General features: G+C 42.5%; 3 protein-coding genes across 4 annotated transcripts; 2 read left to right on the plus strand and 1 right to left on the minus strand.

The window, feature by feature from the left end:
- Nucleotides 1–16: 16 nt before the first annotated feature.
- On the plus strand, nucleotides 17–9,326 carry heca (hdc homolog, cell cycle regulator). The gene is made up of 5 exons (XM_056581989.1): nucleotides 17–762; nucleotides 2,635–3,811; nucleotides 5,362–5,528; nucleotides 6,654–6,808; nucleotides 7,181–9,326. The coding sequence occupies exons 1-5, from the start codon at nucleotides 606–608 to the stop codon at nucleotides 7,343–7,345; spliced, it is 1,821 nt and encodes a 606-aa protein (XP_056437964.1). The 5' UTR covers nucleotides 17–605; the 3' UTR covers nucleotides 7,346–9,326.
- On the minus strand, nucleotides 7,190–11,039 carry mtif3 (mitochondrial translational initiation factor 3). The gene is made up of 4 exons (XM_056581991.1): nucleotides 10,923–11,039; nucleotides 9,649–10,123; nucleotides 8,640–8,791; nucleotides 7,190–8,511 (listed from the first exon to the last, which is right to left on the minus strand). The coding sequence occupies exons 2-4, from the start codon at nucleotides 10,118–10,120 to the stop codon at nucleotides 8,260–8,262; spliced, it is 876 nt and encodes a 291-aa protein (XP_056437966.1). The 5' UTR covers nucleotides 10,121–10,123; nucleotides 10,923–11,039; the 3' UTR covers nucleotides 7,190–8,259.
- Nucleotides 11,040–11,781: 742 nt separating this feature from the next.
- LOC130374046 (adhesion G-protein coupled receptor G2-like) lies at nucleotides 11,782–19,941 on the plus strand. 2 transcript variants are annotated; one of them, XM_056580607.1, is made up of 17 exons: nucleotides 11,782–11,853; nucleotides 12,048–12,123; nucleotides 12,291–12,407; nucleotides 12,553–12,600; nucleotides 12,703–12,834; nucleotides 12,973–13,083; nucleotides 13,270–13,414; nucleotides 13,572–13,740; nucleotides 14,054–14,188; nucleotides 14,280–14,390; nucleotides 14,464–14,500; nucleotides 14,645–14,745; nucleotides 15,108–15,232; nucleotides 17,446–17,714; nucleotides 17,854–17,941; nucleotides 18,215–18,498; nucleotides 18,963–19,941. In XM_056580607.1, the coding sequence occupies exons 2-17, from the start codon at nucleotides 12,072–12,074 to the stop codon at nucleotides 19,061–19,063; spliced, it is 2,025 nt and encodes a 674-aa protein (XP_056436582.1). In that variant the 5' UTR covers nucleotides 11,782–11,853; nucleotides 12,048–12,071; the 3' UTR covers nucleotides 19,064–19,941. The 2 variants fall into 2 exon arrangements, with proteins under 2 accessions (XP_056436582.1, XP_056436581.1); XM_056580606.1 differs by lacking the exon at nucleotides 11,782–11,853 and having other exon boundaries at nucleotides 11,860–12,123.
- The last annotated feature ends 243 nt before the right edge of the window (nucleotides 19,942–20,184 follow it).

A 20,184-nucleotide genomic window follows, 5' to 3' on the forward strand; every position in this document is an offset into this window, starting at 1 on the left:
GCTATGTATGAACAATTTGGCACCTATGTAACATTACATCAATTCTAAATATCATAAAACATTTTAATCTCAAAGTAATGTTTTTTTACTACAAGAACACAATTTGAAAAACCTTTTGATTGCAATGTTGGAATATGTTCCACCGCGTGTTGAAACAAGCTTGAATGCATACATCATCTGCATTGTTGATTTGTGACCTGTACCAGGTAGGTAAGGTCACAAATTCCTGCTCGTCACTAATGTTTGGGACTCCGCTGGTCGCTCTCTATTTATGGGCGGGTCGCTGTGACGTCAGGGGCTGGCAGAAAACAGCAACTGACGGCGAGCACGGAGAGCAGGAATCAAAACAAGAGACGGGAACGCCTTCTTTTGCATAGGTTGCCTTTCTAGACTAGCATTATAACCACTGGTAGAGTGCATGAAAATAAGACTGTGGATTTGCATTATCATAGAGAAGACAATCTCGCCACCACGTCTTATATTAGAAAGACGGCACCAACAGAAGCCTCCATTTTAGACAGGTAGCCCAACATGGAATCAGCAGAAATGTCAGTCGCTGACAGTCGTTGAGAGTGCCTGTAAATACATGGTGTCAGTGCTGTAAAATGCCCAACCAGAAGAACATCAAAGGGAAGAAAAGCAAACGCACCAACAGCAGCGGAGATGAACAAGAAAATGGAGCCAGTGCGACTGCAACAGGGGGGGCAGCCACAGCAGCTCTAGTGGGGGCGACTGCTGCACCTCGGAGCGGGCGCACAAGTGGTAAGAGTGGTCTAGTGTGCAATGTTTATAACAATAAAGCAGCCTGTGATGCATTGGTTTCTCCTCAGTAGCATTCAAGAATGTGATCTCGAGTTGCATGAGTTATGATTAACTGGCTGCAAATATGTTGTTATAAACACTTAATGCAGTTGTCATTTAAAATGTAATCGACGCAGAGTCGAATATTTATAGGCAGTATATATTATTGGATAAGGCCCGACATATTTTGTCTCGTCTTTATGACGCGCACCGTTTCCAGTTTTCTTTGTGTGGGGGGGGGGGGGGGGGTTATGGCCTTCATTGAGTGTTATACTCTTTTTAGCGCCTTTTCCACCTTTGGGGCAGGATAAGCAAGAGTGACAGGCTACTTGTTTTTGTAACGTTATGCACATATGCCCATCGTCGCAGTTGCACTCTGTTTGGAACAGTTGCGATGAACTATTATAATATGATGATGTACGCATAGTAGCCTACACAAGTTACAACGCACCTAGACCATTTGCAACAATCAATTGACTTAGGCTATGTTCAAAATGGTTTTATTCTAAGATCCCTTATTCCTTAACGGCATATGCATTTTAATTACCTACTAGTGTGTGTGTGTGTGTGTGTGTGTGTGTGTGTGTGTGTGTGTGTGTGTGTGTGTGTGTGTGTGTGTGTGTGTGTGTGTGTGTGTGTGTGTGTGTGTGTGTTTGAAATAGAGAGAGAAACTTGAGACTATTATTTGAAATAAGACATTTCCTACACATATTGTCATTCATTCTTTATTCTATGAATAAAAAAAATAATGATTAGGGTTACGTTTTAATTTGTCGCTTACAACTTACAACTTTGACCTTATACCAATGACAATCGAAACAACAATCTCCTGTTCTGTGTGATTCTTAAAGTTCCCCGCAGAGAGCTGGAATCGTTTTGAAAAACTCTCTTAAACATAAACATATTGAATTTTGTTAGTGGTATGTATGTTCATGAAGTACCCAGATGAGTAACAAGAAGGACGATATCGTTTCTCACAACAATTATACATTTCTTATTTTGTGTATCAAAGAGTGTTTCATAATAAGCATAACAATTTCCGGAGATAATTACCCTCAACATCCATCATTTGAGAATGTATAGGCCTATGGTTCACTTTAAAGCTGATGGGTAAGATTAGAGCATTTTAAAGAGACAGAGCAGTATTTAAACAAAAACCAAAGAAACGCCACCTCCCTCTCTGTTCCCTGCCTCCCTCCGTGTCTGCTGTGGCATTCACCCACCTGTGGGGGAGGCGGAGAGATCAGGGATGAGGTGCCCGGATTGGGCATAAATGAACTGGATGTCTATGGATGTCTATGTTTTTTTTTGTAATGAATCTCTTGTTCTCATATTATTACTCTTAAAATGAACCTGAAGTTCCTGATAATATTATTTTTGTCCTCTATATTTATATCAATATTTAATAGTCCCAAACTGAATAAGGTATGAAAGTTAATGACAAACTGAAACGTGTGACACACTATGCTGTAGCACAGTTTTTTGTTCTCAAGTTGTGCCATGTAATTATGATGTATCATAATTAGGTAAATGTCTTTTTTTACCAAAACTTTTTAAACACACTTCTTTCATTCACTAATCATTGATAACTAATCTATAATCACTATATACTACATACATGGCATGTATGGCATATTCCCACATTCTGCCCAATATTTTCACATTTTCAATGATGGTTTCAGTTGATGACAATGTTAATGAAGCACAAGAGATGTAGCTTATAATTATCCTTACTGTACTACCTAAGATGAATATGGTCTCCCAAAAGTCTCAAATCTTCCATTAATTACTTAAACGTATGTTCCCGCCGCCGCCCTGACACCTATCCCCCAGAAGCCCCATGCGCCACCCCCCTGATCTGCAGCCTGGCGCGCCCCATCGACCTGGACAAGGATGACTACCAGCGCGTGCTCTGCAACAGCGAGCTCTGCCCCTACGGCAACTGGATGCACCTGCAGTGCTTCTACGAGTGGGAGAGCTCCATCCTCATCCAGTTCAACTGCATCGGCCGCGCCCGCTCCTGGAACGAGAAGCAGTGCCGGCAGAACATGTGGACCAAGAAGGGCTACGACCTGGCCTTCCGCTTCTGCTCCTGCCGCTGCGGCCAGGGACACCTGCGCAAGGACACGGACTGGTACCAGGTGAAGCGCACGCAGGACGACCGCAAGAAGAAGCCCACGGAGAGGAGCTCCAGCAGGGCCGGCCCCGGGGCACTGCTGGGGGCCTGCGGAGGGGCAGCGGGGGGGGGCGCCGCCGGCTGGGACGGCCTCGCCCTGGACGAGGTCAAGAAGAGCAAAGTGAGTCCGGGGGGAGGAGTTGGTGGTGGCAAGCTGATACAGAGAGCCTCCAGCCAGGAGCTGCCTCGCAGGCAGTCCCTGGAGCGGCAGAACTCATCCGAGAGAGGAGCCACGGGTGGGGGAGGAGGAGGAGGTGGGCTAGGGTACCCGGGGCACCACCATAACCCGGGCGGGACGTTTCCCTTCGGGGCTCTGCAGAAGTCTCCCTGCGGCTCCCCGGGACAGTCCCCCACCGCCGGCTTCCCCTTCTTCTCCCCAGGCGGCTCCGCCGCCTCCCCCTTCGGGGCGGGTGTGGGAGGGGGAGGGCCGGCCACCCGAGGGTCCCGCCACCTCGGCGAGTTCTTCAAGTCGGCCGTGCTCATGGAAAGGAAGCACCTTTTGTCCGGGGCCGGCGGGGGCGGGGTCTGTGGCGGGGGCGGGGGGGCAATCAGCCGCAGCGGAGGGATGGGGGCGTCCCACCTGGACGCCGGAGGCACCGTCCTCCCCCTGGCTTTCGCCTTGCCCCTCCCCCACCGCCTGGCCCACGACGCCGGTCACCCGCACCATTCCCACCACCACCAACACCTCCACCTCAACCACCACCACCCGGTCCAGTTCCTCCGTAGGCTGGACCTCTCTGAGCTGTTTGCACACGTCCCGCGCCACAAGCTCAACACCTACCACGTCCGCATGGAGGACGACACACAGGCGGGCCAGGGGGAGGAGCTGCGCAGGTAGGAACACGTGTAGTGTGTGTGTGTGTGTGTGTGTGTGTGTGTGTGTGTGTGTGTGTGTGTGTGTGTGTGTGTGTGTGTTTTGTCATACATTATCAACAAATTACCTACCATGCCTACATGGTAGGTCCTAAATATCTCACTTGCAGCATTTTCCTTACTCCTTGTTTTCCATCCTGCCTGATCCCCGACACTGATGTCCTTTTGTACCTATAATACCTGCCCCTTGCAGCTGCAAAATACTTTACCCCATCTGTCTTAATAAAGACAGATGATCCGTGAATGCAAACTATTTTGCTGAGTGTGTGCTACACGACCAGATGTTTCATATTGGCATTCCATATCAAAACAAATTTGCGCCGAAGTCTTAGCATTGCAACCATTCCGTGTCATTAGTTAAACGGATCAAATGGAAACACTGCTTATTTCAGTTATGGTTATAGTTTATGGTCAAAAATGTTGAACACACTAAGGACGTTCTATGGCCAGTTCTACCGATGGTAACATATGGACAGTTTCTACATGGCTTGATAATGACTCATCACTGATTCCCTCATTTGGGTTGTTTATGAGCAAGTTCACAGCAGGTAGCATTAAATTATGTGTCCCAATTCAACTGAGGTCTAATGTATTCATGCATTCCTTTCTCAAGCCAGACCAGAAAGAAAGTTATGTGCCATGGTTTGAATGGAAAGAAAAAGTGGATCACCGTAACTGAAACCAGAGACAATAACTTCATGATCTTCATGAGGGTCTTCTTGGATTAGACATAATTGAAGTTATTTATAACACATCCCCATTTATATAAAAATATACACATTTGACAAGAGAACGGAAACAGATTAAAAACATTGTTTTACTAATTGTTATTCTTGCTACAATTTGACGTCTGTCGTTAAGGGCACCCATTGCCATCCCTATCCTTCCACCTGCTGGTTTCTGGCGAGTTTTCCCGAGTGAGGCCTTTAAGACGAACTATTGTTAAGGGCAACAAAGAAACTTGACTCTGCTTGACCTTCACTGCTTTATGGGTGTACATACTTTGTGCATTCGTTTGCATGAGGTGAATGTGTGTCAGGTGGGTCTAAGTCAAAGAACATTTTCTCTTTCCCCGTAGCGATGTATTTCTAATAGAGTTGAACGATATGAATAAAGCGGATGTGGAAATTGTTTCGCTGACACTTTACCATGAGGGTACAACAATGAACAATTCATTAAAATTAGTAAATGCAGTAATACGCATTAGCATACCATTACCTAACAGTTCAATTTACTAAAGGTGTTCATGTTAACTAAATTATTAGCCCATTATTTAACGCCCATTACCCTTAACTTATTTTATAAATGAAAACACCATTAGTAAATTATAACTAGACCATAAGTTACCTGTTAGTTAATTGTGAGTCAATGCTTATTACTGCATTAACCAATTTTAATCAATGGTTAATCATTGTAAATGAAATTCTAAAGTGTTACCATCGTTTCACATTGTAATATCCTCCATAGTAGGACCCAATAAAGTGTCTAAGGCCCTCTGTGTGGTCCAATAGGTTTATACTGTCGGCCCTGAGCGCCAGCCAGCGCAACGTGGTCAACTGTGCCCTGTGCCACCGGGCCCTGCCTGTGTTTGAGCAGTTCCCCCTGGTGGACGGCACGCTCTTCCTGAGCCCCTCGCGCCACGACGAGATCGAGTACGACGTCCCCTGCCACCTCCAAGGTCGGTGTCCCTTTGTTAAGGGTTTATCCATTGTTTATCGACAACAGATATAGCTGACAATGTTGTTCACGTCTGAATGCTAGATGCGCATAATTGGTGCAAACTGACACAGGAAGAAATATAATATTAGGATTAAAGCGGCTGTAGGTCAAATGTAAGAGCAATTTTTAATTGCAATTTGTCCAAAATGGCATGGTCATCCATCAGCTATTAGTGAGTGAAATGCTCTCGCAGCACATCTGTTCCTAGTCTACTGCGCCTGCCTCTGTAAGTAGAGTATAATAGTGTAAGAGACAGACCGCTCAACGCTCATTTCTGACCAATCATCCCCTACCTGATTTGTTCCGTGGATACATTTGGCCGGTCAAAAACAGGTGTGCGAAATGAGGCAGGTCTAATTTGTAGAAAAAAACGTATGGAGGGAGGGAGCATATAAGAGATGTTTTTTTTGTTTAGTGTCAAAATGTAGCTCTCTTCCACTCTTTTTTGCTTCCTCTCTCTTTACAACTCTGAAATCTCAGCTATTGCTGCTTACATAGATAGACTAAATAGAGGATCTCACTTTACTATAACTTAACTTAGCCACAATGTGTAAGAAGTTAGAATCCAGGAAACTTTCAAAATTAAAACCTCAATTGTTCTTTCCAATCTAATGGCTGTGCAACTGTGTGACACAAACTATTATATCTCTATCTTGACAAAAATGTAATTTCAAAGCATTATTGCAAATAAAGTTGTGATTTATCTATGATCTGACTAGCTAATTGTCATTATTAGTTGTAAAACAGTTCCTAAACACTTTCGTGAAGAAACATAGAATAATTCTTAGTTTTCTTGTACTTATAAAAATACATAAAAGATATAAAATGTAACATACACATATAGATTAAACATTCAAATAGAAAGAATGTTTAATGTATATGTTTTTCGTTAAACAGTTTTATAAACGTGAAATCTAACACTTGCGTGTCCTTGTACCTTAACTCATATCCCCGGCCTCCCCCTACCATACCAGACAGCATCCACAATGGTATTTGCAGTTCAGTTTCATGTTCTTGTCAAATGGCTGCTGAAGACAAATAAGAGACTTAGCCCACTGTTCTATCCACCATGTCGCTTCAACAGGTAGACTGATGCACCTGTACGCCATCTGTGTGGACTGTCTGGAAGGCGTCCACAAGATTGTCTGCATCAAGTGCAAGTCACGGTGGGACGGCAGCTGGCACCAGCTGGGCACTATGTACACGTACGACATTTTGGCTGCAACCCCTTGTTGCCAGGTAGGTTTACGGTACTGTGTGTGCGAGTTCGAGCGCGAGTTTTAAGCCCATCAGATGCTAAAGAATAACCAAGCGCTGAATCTGAAAGTTGAGCAAGGGCACCAAACTGGGTAAATCGGGTTACTGCAGATGTGCTTTTTCATTGGCTAAAATATATGTTGCCATACTTAATATGGCGAGCCCCCTGAGCTGGCTCTAATTTGAGCCAATCAGAAAGCCGCCCAATAGGGATTTGCAAGTTGAAGCTACGGGCAATAACTTTGATCAAGAAACACTAAATGCAGCAAAAGTTCTATGAATGTCGCAAACATTGGGAGTAGTTGCAGTTCATTACATTGCACAAAAAAATGATTTAATGCTTTATATCTGCAGGCCCGTCTCAACTGCAAGCACTGTGGCAAGCCAGTGGTGGACGTGCGGGTGGGAATGCAGTACTTCTCAGAATACAGCAATGTGCAACAGTGCCCCCACTGCGGAAACCTGGACTACCACTTTGTCAAACCCTTCTCCTCGTTCAAAGTACTCGAGGCCTATTGACAAATATTGCACATGCATGCTAGTGAAGTCGCTTTTTCATTAGCAATCGTTGAAAACAGAAATATCGTTCCTTGGAAAAGGTCTTAACGGACCTTGCAGTGCCTATGTTTCCTTTATATTTCTCCACTTTTTTTACGTAGAAATAGATAGTACGGCTTAAGTTGAATGCGTTAAGACAGAGTCTTCACGCTTCCGAGGGAAAAGTACTGCTACACTCGAAGGGTTGTGAAACTAGTATTTCAGTCAAACACATTTAAATGTGACAGTTGAATGTATCTGAATGCCAAAATTGTTTCCCTTTTCTTTTTTTACAAAACATGAAAAAATAAATCTGGAATAAAGATGTAAAATGTAGGCCTTATTTATTGCATTGGCGACTTTACCTTGAAATGCGTTAATTAACCTTTGCAACTCAGTCTCATTAATTAACAAACCTCTTGGTAGAAACTGTCCATTCTAACCCAATTATTTATTTATTTATTCATAATTTATTATTAATTTCATCTTTGCAATTTGATTTTCCTTCTTCTGCAGAGCTCCGTCAGACCTCAATCAGAAAATATACACAAAAGAAACCTGAACCAAGTACCACTGCTTAGCCAGACTTTCTATTTAGGCAGGATTCCACACAAGGAACTGGACATTTACATTTACACACAAAAATACTCGAAGGGCGTCATTTCGCCCGTCGTCTTTCCAGATAGTTCCTTTATCAGACTTTGGAACTATTTAAGTGCAATGAATGATCCCATACAACTTTTATCGCCAACCTTTCTTCCTCCACACAGCATGGTGATAAAACCAAACGTGTACCTCAATGTACATGACCCTCGTACAATAATTCACAAAGTAGCGTTATAGTAGAGTGCTCTCAAAATGACCGAAACGTTCATAGACCTTCTCTCGGGCTACTGTTATGCCTGGTACTTTGATGCATCAGCAGGGCCAGCAGGGCTATCGGGAGGCGTTCCGGGCTCGCTGCACTGTGGTGTAGCGTCTGTTGGCGGCGGTGGTTGCGGTTTGCTTTTCTCCTTCTGAGGCGCCAGTTCCTTGGCGGAGGGCGGGCGGAGAATGCACATGGCCCTGCCGTCTCTGATGACTTTGGGCTTGGCAACGAAGCCCACCGTCATCGGCATCTGCTGCACCATGTCGTCCAGGGTCTGGTCCTGTGCATTCAAAACGGGGGGGAAATAAAGATGTAAACCATTGCATTATTTTTTTTGCAGCATCTCACATTTATTTGCCTTATTTTCCTTTGAGAACCAATCCAGTGGTTCCATATTTCTATACTCACCAGGGCGACTTTGGATGCTGTGCGTTTGGCCCGCAGTGTGATTCGCACGTGGTTCTTCTTTTCTAGCCAGCTCTGGACTTGTTTCAGCTTCGTCGAAAGGTCATGCGAGGCGATATCCGAGGAAAAGGTGAGCTCCTTCACCTGAACAGCGGCTGGGCAAAGTGGACAGGAAGTTCAGATTCCTTGAGTCTGATTATTATCAGCATAGCACTTTGAGGAACTCAGCGCGGAGTAGCCAAACACTAAAACAAGGTCACAAGGGAGACGGCACTAAATCATCATTTGTGATTAACTCCAACAAATGGCATGTAAAAACCAATGTCAATTGATGAACCAATTAGAAACAACAAATAAAAATCAATGCTAAATTGTGAACAACTTGGGAAGAGGGTACCAGAGGCTGTGTTTGGTTCGTTTTTAAAAGCCAACTGGTACTATATCCACAATAAGGGCACACCAGATAGAGAAAGTTAGTGAAGTAATGATGCATGTTGGCTGCGTGTCATGTCTGATAAGGGTGCAGAATTTTATGAGTATGCGAAAAACAGGAGATTATGAAAAAAGAAATCCAAAGAATCCATTATAAGGGTCTGTGGGTAAAATGCATTGGTGAATGAAATGCCCATTGAGAATATCTGTTTTGAGTTGACGGCACCTGCCTCCTTATGAGCCAAGTTTGATTTTAGACTGCTCCAGGCTAATGGCTGACCAATCTCTTCCCTGATTGTTTCGGGGAATCCATCTGGCCTGTCAATCACAGGGGGGGGGGGGGGGGGGGGGGGGGGACTTTTTTTGGATGTGTAGGTTCAAAATCTTGCTCTCTTCTGCTCACTCTCAAATCATACCTACAGCAGCTTTAATAATATCAGTAGCTCCTCACCTTTAAGGGACTACCAATAACACTGCACCTGAAGGATCAGCTCAATCTGCATTTAACACAAGCAGCGAGTCCACTTTGGAACCCAACACAAAAGCAAGAACCCAAAAATGTCCACAAAGCGCCTAGTACCGGGCTTGGCTTTCTGCTTCTCGCGCAGCTTCAGCTGCTCCTCGTGGATCTGCTTCCCGCTCATCAGTTGGTAGAGGGGCGGGTCGGCGGAGTCGTCCACCAGCACCAGCTTGAGGCCCTGCTCGTCCATGAGGCGGATGGCGTCGCTGCGGTGCATGTTGCCCAGGCTCTCCCCCCCCACGCCCATCACCTGCAGGAGCCGCAGGTGGATCTTGCGGCCAACGCTGTTGATAGTGGTCCGCGCATTGGGGTCTTGCTTCTTCTTCTTGGGAGGGGGCACGACGGCGGCCGGGGGGGTCTCTCCGGCCTCCGTCGAGAAGTGGCCCCCGGGGCCCGGAGGGGCGGTGGGGGGGCCACGCAGGAAGCCCTTCTCCTCCCCGCACGTTGGAAGAGCCCTGGGTGAGGCGGTCCAGCTGGGGCCCGCTCGCCTTGCTGCAAGGCTCAAAGCCCAGCGAAGATGAGTGGCAGACATAGCCTGGAGAGAGAGCGACATGATATCTCAACAGATGGATGTTTTGTTGTAGTATATTGGCCCAAAATAAAACCTTTTGGAAGAGGTGGGTAATAGGTGGTCATTTCAATCAAAAATCATTGGTTTGTAAGTCACTTGTATTCTTGCTTGTGTATTTATAAAACATCTCAGTTTATGCTATACTTTAACATTTCCAAATCCAGATTTATTTACTTTAAAGTGCAAATAATCTGAAGGTTAGCAGTTGCAGCAAACCAACAAAGCATTGAATCTTTTTTGGTCTTTAATACTTTTAGTAATTGGTAGTAATTATTACTGATACAATTATAAATGTTAATACCTGAACAAGAAATATGCTCATGGTGTGTTCATCATATTAACCGTCATGGTCCTGATTGCCCTAAATGCCTTACACTAATCAAAAACGACTAATCAAAATAACATTTTGTTAAACGTAAAAGTGAATGCATAACAAGTAACGTGGCAGACAGAGTGAGAGTCGGATGTTAACTCTCTGTGACTGTGTTGACACAAATTACCAAGCACAATAGCATCGTTGCAAGTACAAACTACAAACAACTGATATACTGTTGATGCATGTCCAATTAACTGCTTGAGCGACTGCTTCAAGAACATCGTCCTGCTCTCTGAGCAAATTCAGTGACTGCTGGTTATATTGACATATGTAACTGTTTATGCTAAGAGAAGGTCAAATTGGACACCCTTTTCGCACCAATTCAGTCACAATACGATTACATGGACGCTGACATTTATTTGCATTAACGTTGCTGTGTTTACTCACTTGTAGTTCAAAGCTTCTTTCTGCTCATGGTGAATCCACGGTGGTCGACCTACCACCAACTACCATTGGGGATCATTCGAGCGTTGCGTTCCGCCCTTCTTCTTCTTTTTACTGGGGCCAAACAAAATGTAGTCTCATTACCGCCACCATCTGTACATAAGTATGAATAGTGGAAATCCTAAATAACTCCTATTCGTTGTTTTTTTTTTCCTTTATCGTATTATTTAAAACGGATCAGAGCACAATAAAAGATTCAACTGGGGGGGGGGTTCATAATGTAATTTTTTTTATCAAAATGTCCATGTTTTAGTTCATATTTAATACTTTAAGTTGTACAACAACCTTATTTCTCAAAAAACAAGAAGGTTAGAACAGATCTTACCTTAGTACTGTGAAAGGTTAAAGTTTTCCGTTCATCCTCGTGTGTGTGTGTGTGTGTGTGTGTGTGTGTGTGTGTGTGTGTGTGTGTGTGTGTGTGTGTGTGTGTGTGTGTGTGTGTGTGTGTGTGTGTGTGTGTGTGTGTGTGTGTGTGTGTGTGTGTGAGTGCGTGTGTGCGTGTGCGTGCATGCATTTGTATGTGTGTGTGGTGGTTCGTGTTCCCTGAATGCAAATTATGTAAACACATTATCCTAGATGCGCGTGCTGTGTACCGCAGTATTCTCAGTCACAGGGGCCTCTCCCAGCTGGAGAGAACTTTTGGTGCAATATATACATTTGTCTGATAACGTCTGTTTTGCATTATGTTTTATTTTTTCCCATGTATTATCCTCACCTGAAAATACTCCCAGAGTTTGTCTGGCAAGGTTGTTGTTCAAATGTATTTGCTAAGCAAATTAAGAGTTGGGTCACATGGGTAAAGAAAATAACTGTTTACTGTTAGGGGTTAAAATTACATCAGCATACGGTCAACACTTCTGGTACAGTCAAACAGGTCAGGACTAAAAAAACTGGTTATTCAGATGTCATATCATAGGGATGTTGTTTTCATTTAATATATTGTAGTCTATTTGAGAAATGCAGCATTATTCTTCTCTTCACTTGGAGCATGTCAACTGTAGGTGTGGAAGTAGGGTGTCTCATAAAGTTCTGCTATGTGTATTAAAATGTAGTCTTTGAAAAATTCAGGGATCATATCATCCGAGGAAAATCATGGACCGAAATAAATGGATGGCTCTGGTTTTGTTTGTGGCACACTTTGCTTGTGAGTAAACAACAATTTTTCAATTAAAAATGGGATGGTTCTACTTCAGCGATTCAGTATTTACATTTGTGTATGACACATATGTTCAATGTAATCTTCAACGATAAATTACATGCCTATCTGGAGAAGTTTACTCATTTAATTTATCGGTTTCCCTTATTCCCCAGCCTTGTCTTGCATGGGGAATAATGGAGTATGTAAATGCGACATAAAAACAAAAAAACTCAATTGGCCTACTGAGAATAAGTGTCATTTCACCACTGTGACCATGACTGGAGATGATTGTGAGTTCATAAAAATTATAGTTATTTTTCCTTTCAAATATGTTTTTGTCAAGGATGAACCAAATATAAATAAATATTTTGCATCAATAATTGTTTTCTCTGCTGCATTTTCCAAATGTGTCATTCCTCAACATTCTCTGCCCAGGCAGGGATTATGTCTGTTTTATCAAGCAAAAAAATGCATTGCAGAAGGGTAAGCACATGCACACATTTATTACTGTACTGTAATTTTGCATTTGTATATTTTCCAACTTGAATGTGAAAATTAACGTGTGTTTCCTTATTTCATGATTAGGAAAATTCCTGAGCATTGAAAACACCAATCAAGATCCACATCTAAGAATTGTAAAGTCCTTCTTCGATGAACCGAGGACTCTGTGTGTCAAAGGCGGCCCCAACCCAATCCGAATTATATATCTATATAAAGGTGTACATTTCCAAAAAAACTGGCAGTTATTTTTCTCCTTTTAACAAATTAATGTTTTGTTTACAATGAGCAATAGAATTAATTAAACCATTGTGCAGAAAAAAATATTATTATTATTTTGCTATCCAAAATCTCAAGGCAGCTGCCCGGAATGTGCTACCAGAGACTTGAACTGCACCCTTTTCCCTAAAGGGGACCCATGCAATGGTACTGTAGATGAAAACAGTGAATACTGTGAGAGGTTCAAAGGTATGTATAGGCCTACCTCAAACTGGTGGGAAGAAACAAAGTATTAAAGTAAACTTGGAGTTAAGAGTAAGAGTTAGAGTTGGTCTTTGTTGTGCGTGCTAATTGTGATGGGTGTAATCGGTTTCCTTCTGGACCCTATGTCCATACTGCTTTGTTGTTGTTGTTGTTGTTGTTGTTGCTGTTTAGGTATGAGGGGCGATGCTTTCTACTTCTTCAACATACAAACCAATGGATCAAGCTGCTATATTTGTAAGAATAGAGGGATGAAACCTGGGCAAGAAATATCTGAAAATCAGTTCACTGAGGAAGGACCTAACCCTGCTGAGGCAGCGTAAGAACCCTATTAAAGTGTGGACATATTGGCATGTTGTATTTATGCACAGGCTTTTATAAAAAAAAAATAATAATAATGATAAGGATAATAATAGTAGTGATAATAATAATGATATTAGTTCTAATGATAATTTTATCCCATTTCTTTGTTACAGGAAATTTATGAATAATTTGGACTCGTACCTTACTAAGATGAATGAGTCTTCGGCTCTCGTGACCATTGGTGCCACCAAGGGCGTCATGGTGAAACAAGATGAGCTTGAAATCGACGAGATCGGTGGGGTCTCTGTTGGCTATGGCTGTGGGGAAAATAACGATATGCTAGTGAGTGTGCCTATTAAGATTCGTCCTTTCGCATTGATGTAACTGTAAAGGTTATTTGTCTATTAGGTTCCTATAATGTTAATTTTTTGTTATTAGAAAATCATATGAAATAAAAATGTCAGTGGTGAAAACATAGTTCTAAACTTCTAGATTGGAAGTTACATTTCTTACAGTATTTCACATTCACAATCTGTCATGCAAAATTTACATCAATGTAATCCTCATCCATACACATTAAAGTTATTTTTATTGCCCTGTGCTTTGCCCCACAAAACCCTATCCCATTGACAATTTACCTGTGACATTTCATCAGATTGCTGATGATGAAAAAGATCTATCTACCTGTGCAGGATCTGTTTTGATCTCAAAAGAAGCATTTCAAGATGCATACATACGGAACGCCACTGTTCCGTTTGCAGGTATTTTCAGATTCAACAATATGGATAAGGTAAAAAGAAAAACAAATACAATAAACCGACGAGATGCAAAATGTATATAATGTGTTATTTTTCTATTCATGTTTTTTTTTCCGTTCACAGGATGAGTTGAACAGCGGTGTCTTGCTCAACCAGGTCATAGCAATTGACATGGGGACTGCCATAACCAATCTCAGCGACAGAATTAAATTAAATTTCAGGAGTGGGACAGAGGTAGGCCATGAAGGGTGCTTAAAAAAATAAGAAAAGATCTTGAATTTATTCATTTTAAATGTTTTATTTCTAGGAAGGGATACCATCTTGTCGTTCGTGGAATGGTGAAGGTATTTTATTTTGTTCTCCACTCTACTTTCATTGAGATATTCCCGCATAATTTTTTTCCGAAAGCTTTAAAATACATTCTGGCAGAAGCATCTGGCACTTGTTATTTAGTGAGATGAAAACATTTTTACTCTACGTCCGTGCAGGTAGTCTGCCAAACTGGACAGAGAATGGATGTGACACAATAGTGTCTGGAGACAATGTTTCATGCCAGTGCTCCCACCTGACATTCTTTGCTGTGATCATGGTGGGTTGTTGAGTCTACAAATCAATATAATTTCTTGGATTGAAAAATTACAAGCACAACAAATTTACCATTTTAACCTGCAATATGTAATGCTTCCTATTAGCAACCTCTCTTGATTTGCTAGATGAGTAAAGTGATTTCTAGAGAACATTTCCCTGGATGGATTGACCTTTGCTTTAGCACGCTTAATTCTTGAAAAACGTTGTTCTTTCTAGATAATTCAATTGGGTAAATAGCTGCAGTAGAAACATAACATAGTGCAGGATTAACAACGGGTATCACCACTGTTGCTTATTAACTTGCTTCCCCTCAAAAAATACGGCAATACAATTAATATATAATATGATGCAATGTTTTTACAGTCTCCACTCTACAACACAACCATCTCGGCAGCTGACCTAAGGTCCCTCAACTACATCACCTACATCGGATGTGGCTTGTCGATTTTCTTCCTGGGCATAGCTTTCTTCATGCATTTTGTGATGAGGTAACCATAGTGATTGCATAATAATGACTGACCGTCATAGATTTGATCAAATGTTGAGAAAGTAAAATAAGTTGTTATATAAGTCATTATAATATAATAACTAAAATAGTTCAGACAGTTTTAACATTGATATGCCTGGCATGGAGAGTGGGTTGAACTTGAAACACACTAAAAACATTCTGAAGCCACCAAAAATAATAATAGTAATGTTTTGATAGTGTAACAAAATATGAAAACATATTTTTGTTTCTATGATAACTACATCAATAAAGCAAAAAAACAACACTAACAATGAATGGTAGCTAAATGTAAATAGTGTTAATCCCCTTCAGACCGCTGTGGCTGTCTGGTATGTAAATGTGGAACCTATGGAAATGATGGATGTCATAGGGTATGTTAGAACATATTAGAACTCAGGTGGAACCTCTGACCTGGTTGTACGGGTTCTGTCAGTGGTTATAAACACCATCCATCTACCCATCTATCCCCCAACTTCTTACATTCTCCATCACTGGGAGTTAGCTCAGCAGTCCAGATGCTATGCTCCAGAGCTTTCTGGAGGTCAGTGTGACAAAGCTCAAAAGGACAATATCATTGATCTGCAAACAACAAAAATGAAAGCCTTCTGCTACCACACCGGAGACCCACACTGATTCTGAACACTCTGGGCATTACCCATCCAGTCAATGCCTTGTGACTGCAGAGCTTCCTCATCGCCTCAGTGCTTTCTGCCACAACGTCCCATGAGTTGAGTTCTGCTGCCCTTTTATGACCGAAACGTCTCAGCTTTCAGGAGTACCGCCAGCCGACCACAACCAGAAGGCCTCTATCTTCCGACTCTTGACCACCAACAGGTTATTGAGTTGCCATAGTGCTTTCAGAACAGGGTCCATTCAGACATCATGTTCCTGACCCTATCCTGGTGAGAGTTGAAATCCAATGTTCAAACCGTTCTCCATCAAGCCTCCATCAAGCCTAAGGATCCTCCTCACAATGTGCCTGGGATCACCAGGCCTGTCCAGCTGTTTTCCTTGCCATCTGATTTAACCCAGTTATGGATTTAAGTTAATTTATCATTTATTATCCCTTTTTGAGGGAAATTCTTTCTCTGCTTTTGACCCATCCGGGAACACACACACACACACACACACACACACACACACACACACACACACACACACACACACACACACACACACACACACACACACACACACACACACACAGAGGAGTGACCTTGTCAGAGGTCCACACACATGGGGGCACACCGGCACACCTGGAGTAGTGGGCAGCCATAGTGCATCGCCCGGGGAGCAGGTGGGGGATTCAGGTGCCTTGCTCAAGGCATCTGACACCTCGAGAGTGCTGCACAACTACCCCCCCCCCGTCTACAACGGTCGGGATTCGAACCAACTCGGTTCAACTCCTTAACCAGTAGGCCACGGATACCCGAGCACTACTTTCCTCTTGGTTGGAGTGTTCAAAACATGACACATAATGAGTTGTTCATCAAGCTTTGTCTCAAGGACCACGTACGCTTTTGTGTACAACCTTGTGGTAAAATGTTTTGGTTTTTATGGTCAAGGCATGGCGAGCATAGAGGTCCAATGAAAAGCACCTTATACTTTACTGTCAAGTAAAGCCATTCTGCCCCAATCCTCAGCTTAAGGTGGGCAATGTCTCAGTCAGGAGCTGGAGAAATGTCTTGGTCACCTTCGCCGAGAAGGCTGCATACTCTGATGCTCCAAAAAAAATTGCAAATGCGCACACAACATTCAGTTTTCCTCCCTTTCGCTCAAGGTCCACACAGCCAGCAGGACAAACTCTTACTAGGTGGCAGCCGGCTAGGAACTTATTGGCTGTCTCGCTGGCTACCTCTCACCATAGGCAACTATGGTGAGAGCAACCAGGGGACCATGCAGAGCCAAGAGGGTGTGTTAAGCACAATGTTGATCGAAACCTCCAAACCTATATCACCCTAGACAAGTTCCCCTGAGGTGACTCTACCAGCTAGCTTACAGCTCCAGACCACACGGCCAAGATAATTAGAACATACAGTCCAGTCGAGGCCAGGCCATGATCTAGGAAGGGGTCGTAGATAGATGAATGGACGGACATTGTAAAAAAATAGGACATTTCAGAATAATGAAATATAATGGCGATGCTCTAAAAATCTGTTTATTTATATGTACTGTTCATATATTAATTCGTAGGAGGACCAAGGCCAGCAAGAGCAAAGAGATCCTGATCCAGTTGATGATTGCCCTGTTCCTGCTCAACCTCTCCTTCCTGACCAACGCGTTGGTTGCAAACCTGCACAGCACTTGGAGCTGCCAGGCAATGGCAGCCTTTATGCACTACTCCATGTTGGTTACCTTCACATGGTTTGCTATGAATGCCTTTCACCTCTGGCTGAACTTCTACTATGGCGGTAACATTTCCATCCAGCGTTACATACTCAAAGTGTCTGTCACAGCCTGGGGTGAGTTATAATTTCTCCATCGTTGTTGACGTTTTTTTTTAGTTTGAGAGTGGTAGTCAATAGTATACATATTTGTCATGATTATGGAGGAATGTGTGGATTTATGGAAATGGGATTTTGTCCTCCACTCTATCTCTAGCAATTCCAATTGTATTGGTGGTTACCCTTTTAATTCTGGGAAAGTATGGAGCGATAGCCATTGCTTCGGAAGGCCATAAGACTACCATGTAAGTATTACGCCTACATGATTCCCTTGAGGTACATGTCTTTGTGGAGTGTGTGTGGATGATGGCTGTTCCAGGCAGCCTCTAGTTTAGATTAGATTAATTTAGATTGAGGTTTAGTTTTCAATTACAACCATTTTGAAGACTGGAGGAAATGAGTTGGCGACATCTCGACAAACATGTTTTCAAACATCAAGAACAATATAACAAATACAAAAAGTGAAATATGTACGTGGTTTACCGTTCTAGTCAACACTAACCTACTCTGTCCAAAAGGTGCTGGATGACAGATGAGGAGATCCAGTACATCATCAACATCACCTACTACGCCGTGGTCTTCCTCTTCACCTTCTCAACCCTCATTGTCCTCCTGTCCTGGCTCCACCTGACCAAAACGTCTCGAGAAGAGAACGTCAGAATGGGCGGAAGCAGCGCGGGCATCTGCAGTGTCTTTGGACTGTGCTCCGCTCTGGGCGTCACGTGGGGCTTTGCGTTCTTTGCACACGGTGTCCTGCGGCTCCCCTCCTACTACATCTTCACCACTCTCAATTCCTTCCAAGGTACGGTCACATTTTCATTTTGATCCAAAAGTGACCTCTCTGTGTTAGAGAGGAGTGATGCAAGACATAGGTGGACCCCTAGGTGCTCTCTGGATCTCCCTTCCATCATAACCTGGGTCATCTTACCAAAACTATTTGGCTATTTTAGTAACTTTTAGATACAGAAAATAAAAACAATTGTACTAAACAGCCGCACTGCTCTTCCATTGCAAGTACTAAGGTGATGCACTTTACAAGTTGAGAGGCATGTATTTTGAATAAACCAAATAGTGCTTCCCTGTAAGCAAATGACAAAAAATTCCTTGGAATTAACACAAAAGAGAACCTTTGATAAGCTCGGCCACAGAGACCATCCAGGAAAAGATCCAGTAGACCAACCTGATCCAATATGCTGGCCAACACATGGTTTTATGAAGGTTTTCCCCCACGCATAGTGTTTGAGTAACATTGTTCCCTTCTCTTAGGCTTTTTCCTTTTTCTTTACTACTACAAAACCAGTGAAATGGTATTTGAAGTAGAGAGCTCCGGCAGCAGCAGCCAGAACATGACCGATGTTACTGAATGATGCAGGCGCATGCAAATCTTCCCCTTCGTGCTCATGATGCCTTTCTTCCTTCTGTGTTGCATGAGGCCTTACTCAAATGACCTGGGTTCTGTTACCACCTGATTGAAACACTGACAGTCGATTGAATGGTCATCAGCCCAATGATAACACCCATTGAATCGAGTTATAACGCAAAACGTCATGTGACGTTACTCACATAATCAACTGCAACGTTGTAAGAGGAACCAATTTTGAGTTTGATATGTTTAAAATCGGATTAGTCAATGAGTTGTGCAATTCTTCATGTATTGCATTATTTTTTAATTAGCTACTGGTAATTGTGCAGCAGTTATGCAAAAATAATTATGTTCTTGATAATAGGGGGTCGTAAAATTGTAGGATAAATAGCAATTGGTGGGCAAGGTTATTGATGGTCAATATATTTTACCATCTTCATAGACGTAGTAGTTTGTTAATGGCTTATTATTTGTTTGTCAAGTAAGAATTTGTTTGAATAAACTGTTGATAAAGTGCATTGTGTTTGTCATTATGTATTATAGGGCTAGAGCACAGCCACTAATGCTCAGCCATTTGCTAGCCAAGCCTTACTATCTGTTGACCTAAATGGTTTATGACTTAATTATGATGCACCATATAGGCTTGTTGTTGTTGTAATGTTACTGTTTAAAAGTTGGATGCTTAAGCATTGTGGGTCTAATGCTGTTGTTCCATGTGAACATTTTAAACTCTCAGCACTTGCCGAGCCAAAGGATTCAGCTTGGTCAGGGCATTATGCAATACGATATATTAGTTTATACATCGTATAAATATAAATTAATTGTAATTGAGCCAAAAATGTGCTGTATGTTGTATGAAAAATGAATTTTATTGCATTTACAATGTTAATGAAAGGGATAATTTGTTAAGCATAAATAGTACACACTTTATCTATGACGATTTGTTCTTGAATTTTACACACTGAAAAAATGCAACAATGCACTTTGATTAAATTAAGAGTTGTTCAGCTTCTTCTAGGGCTTTTTCCATTTCCAAAAGCCCTCTCTTTCCTGCAACAGGGAGAGCTGAGGGAACAGACAGACAGACAGACAGACAGACAGACAGACAGACAGACAGACAGACAG

The sequence above is a fragment of the Gadus chalcogrammus genome, chromosome 21 (genome assembly GCF_026213295.1).
Source record: "Gadus chalcogrammus isolate NIFS_2021 chromosome 21, NIFS_Gcha_1.0, whole genome shotgun sequence".
Lineage (NCBI taxonomy): Eukaryota > Metazoa > Chordata > Actinopteri > Gadiformes > Gadidae > Gadus > Gadus chalcogrammus.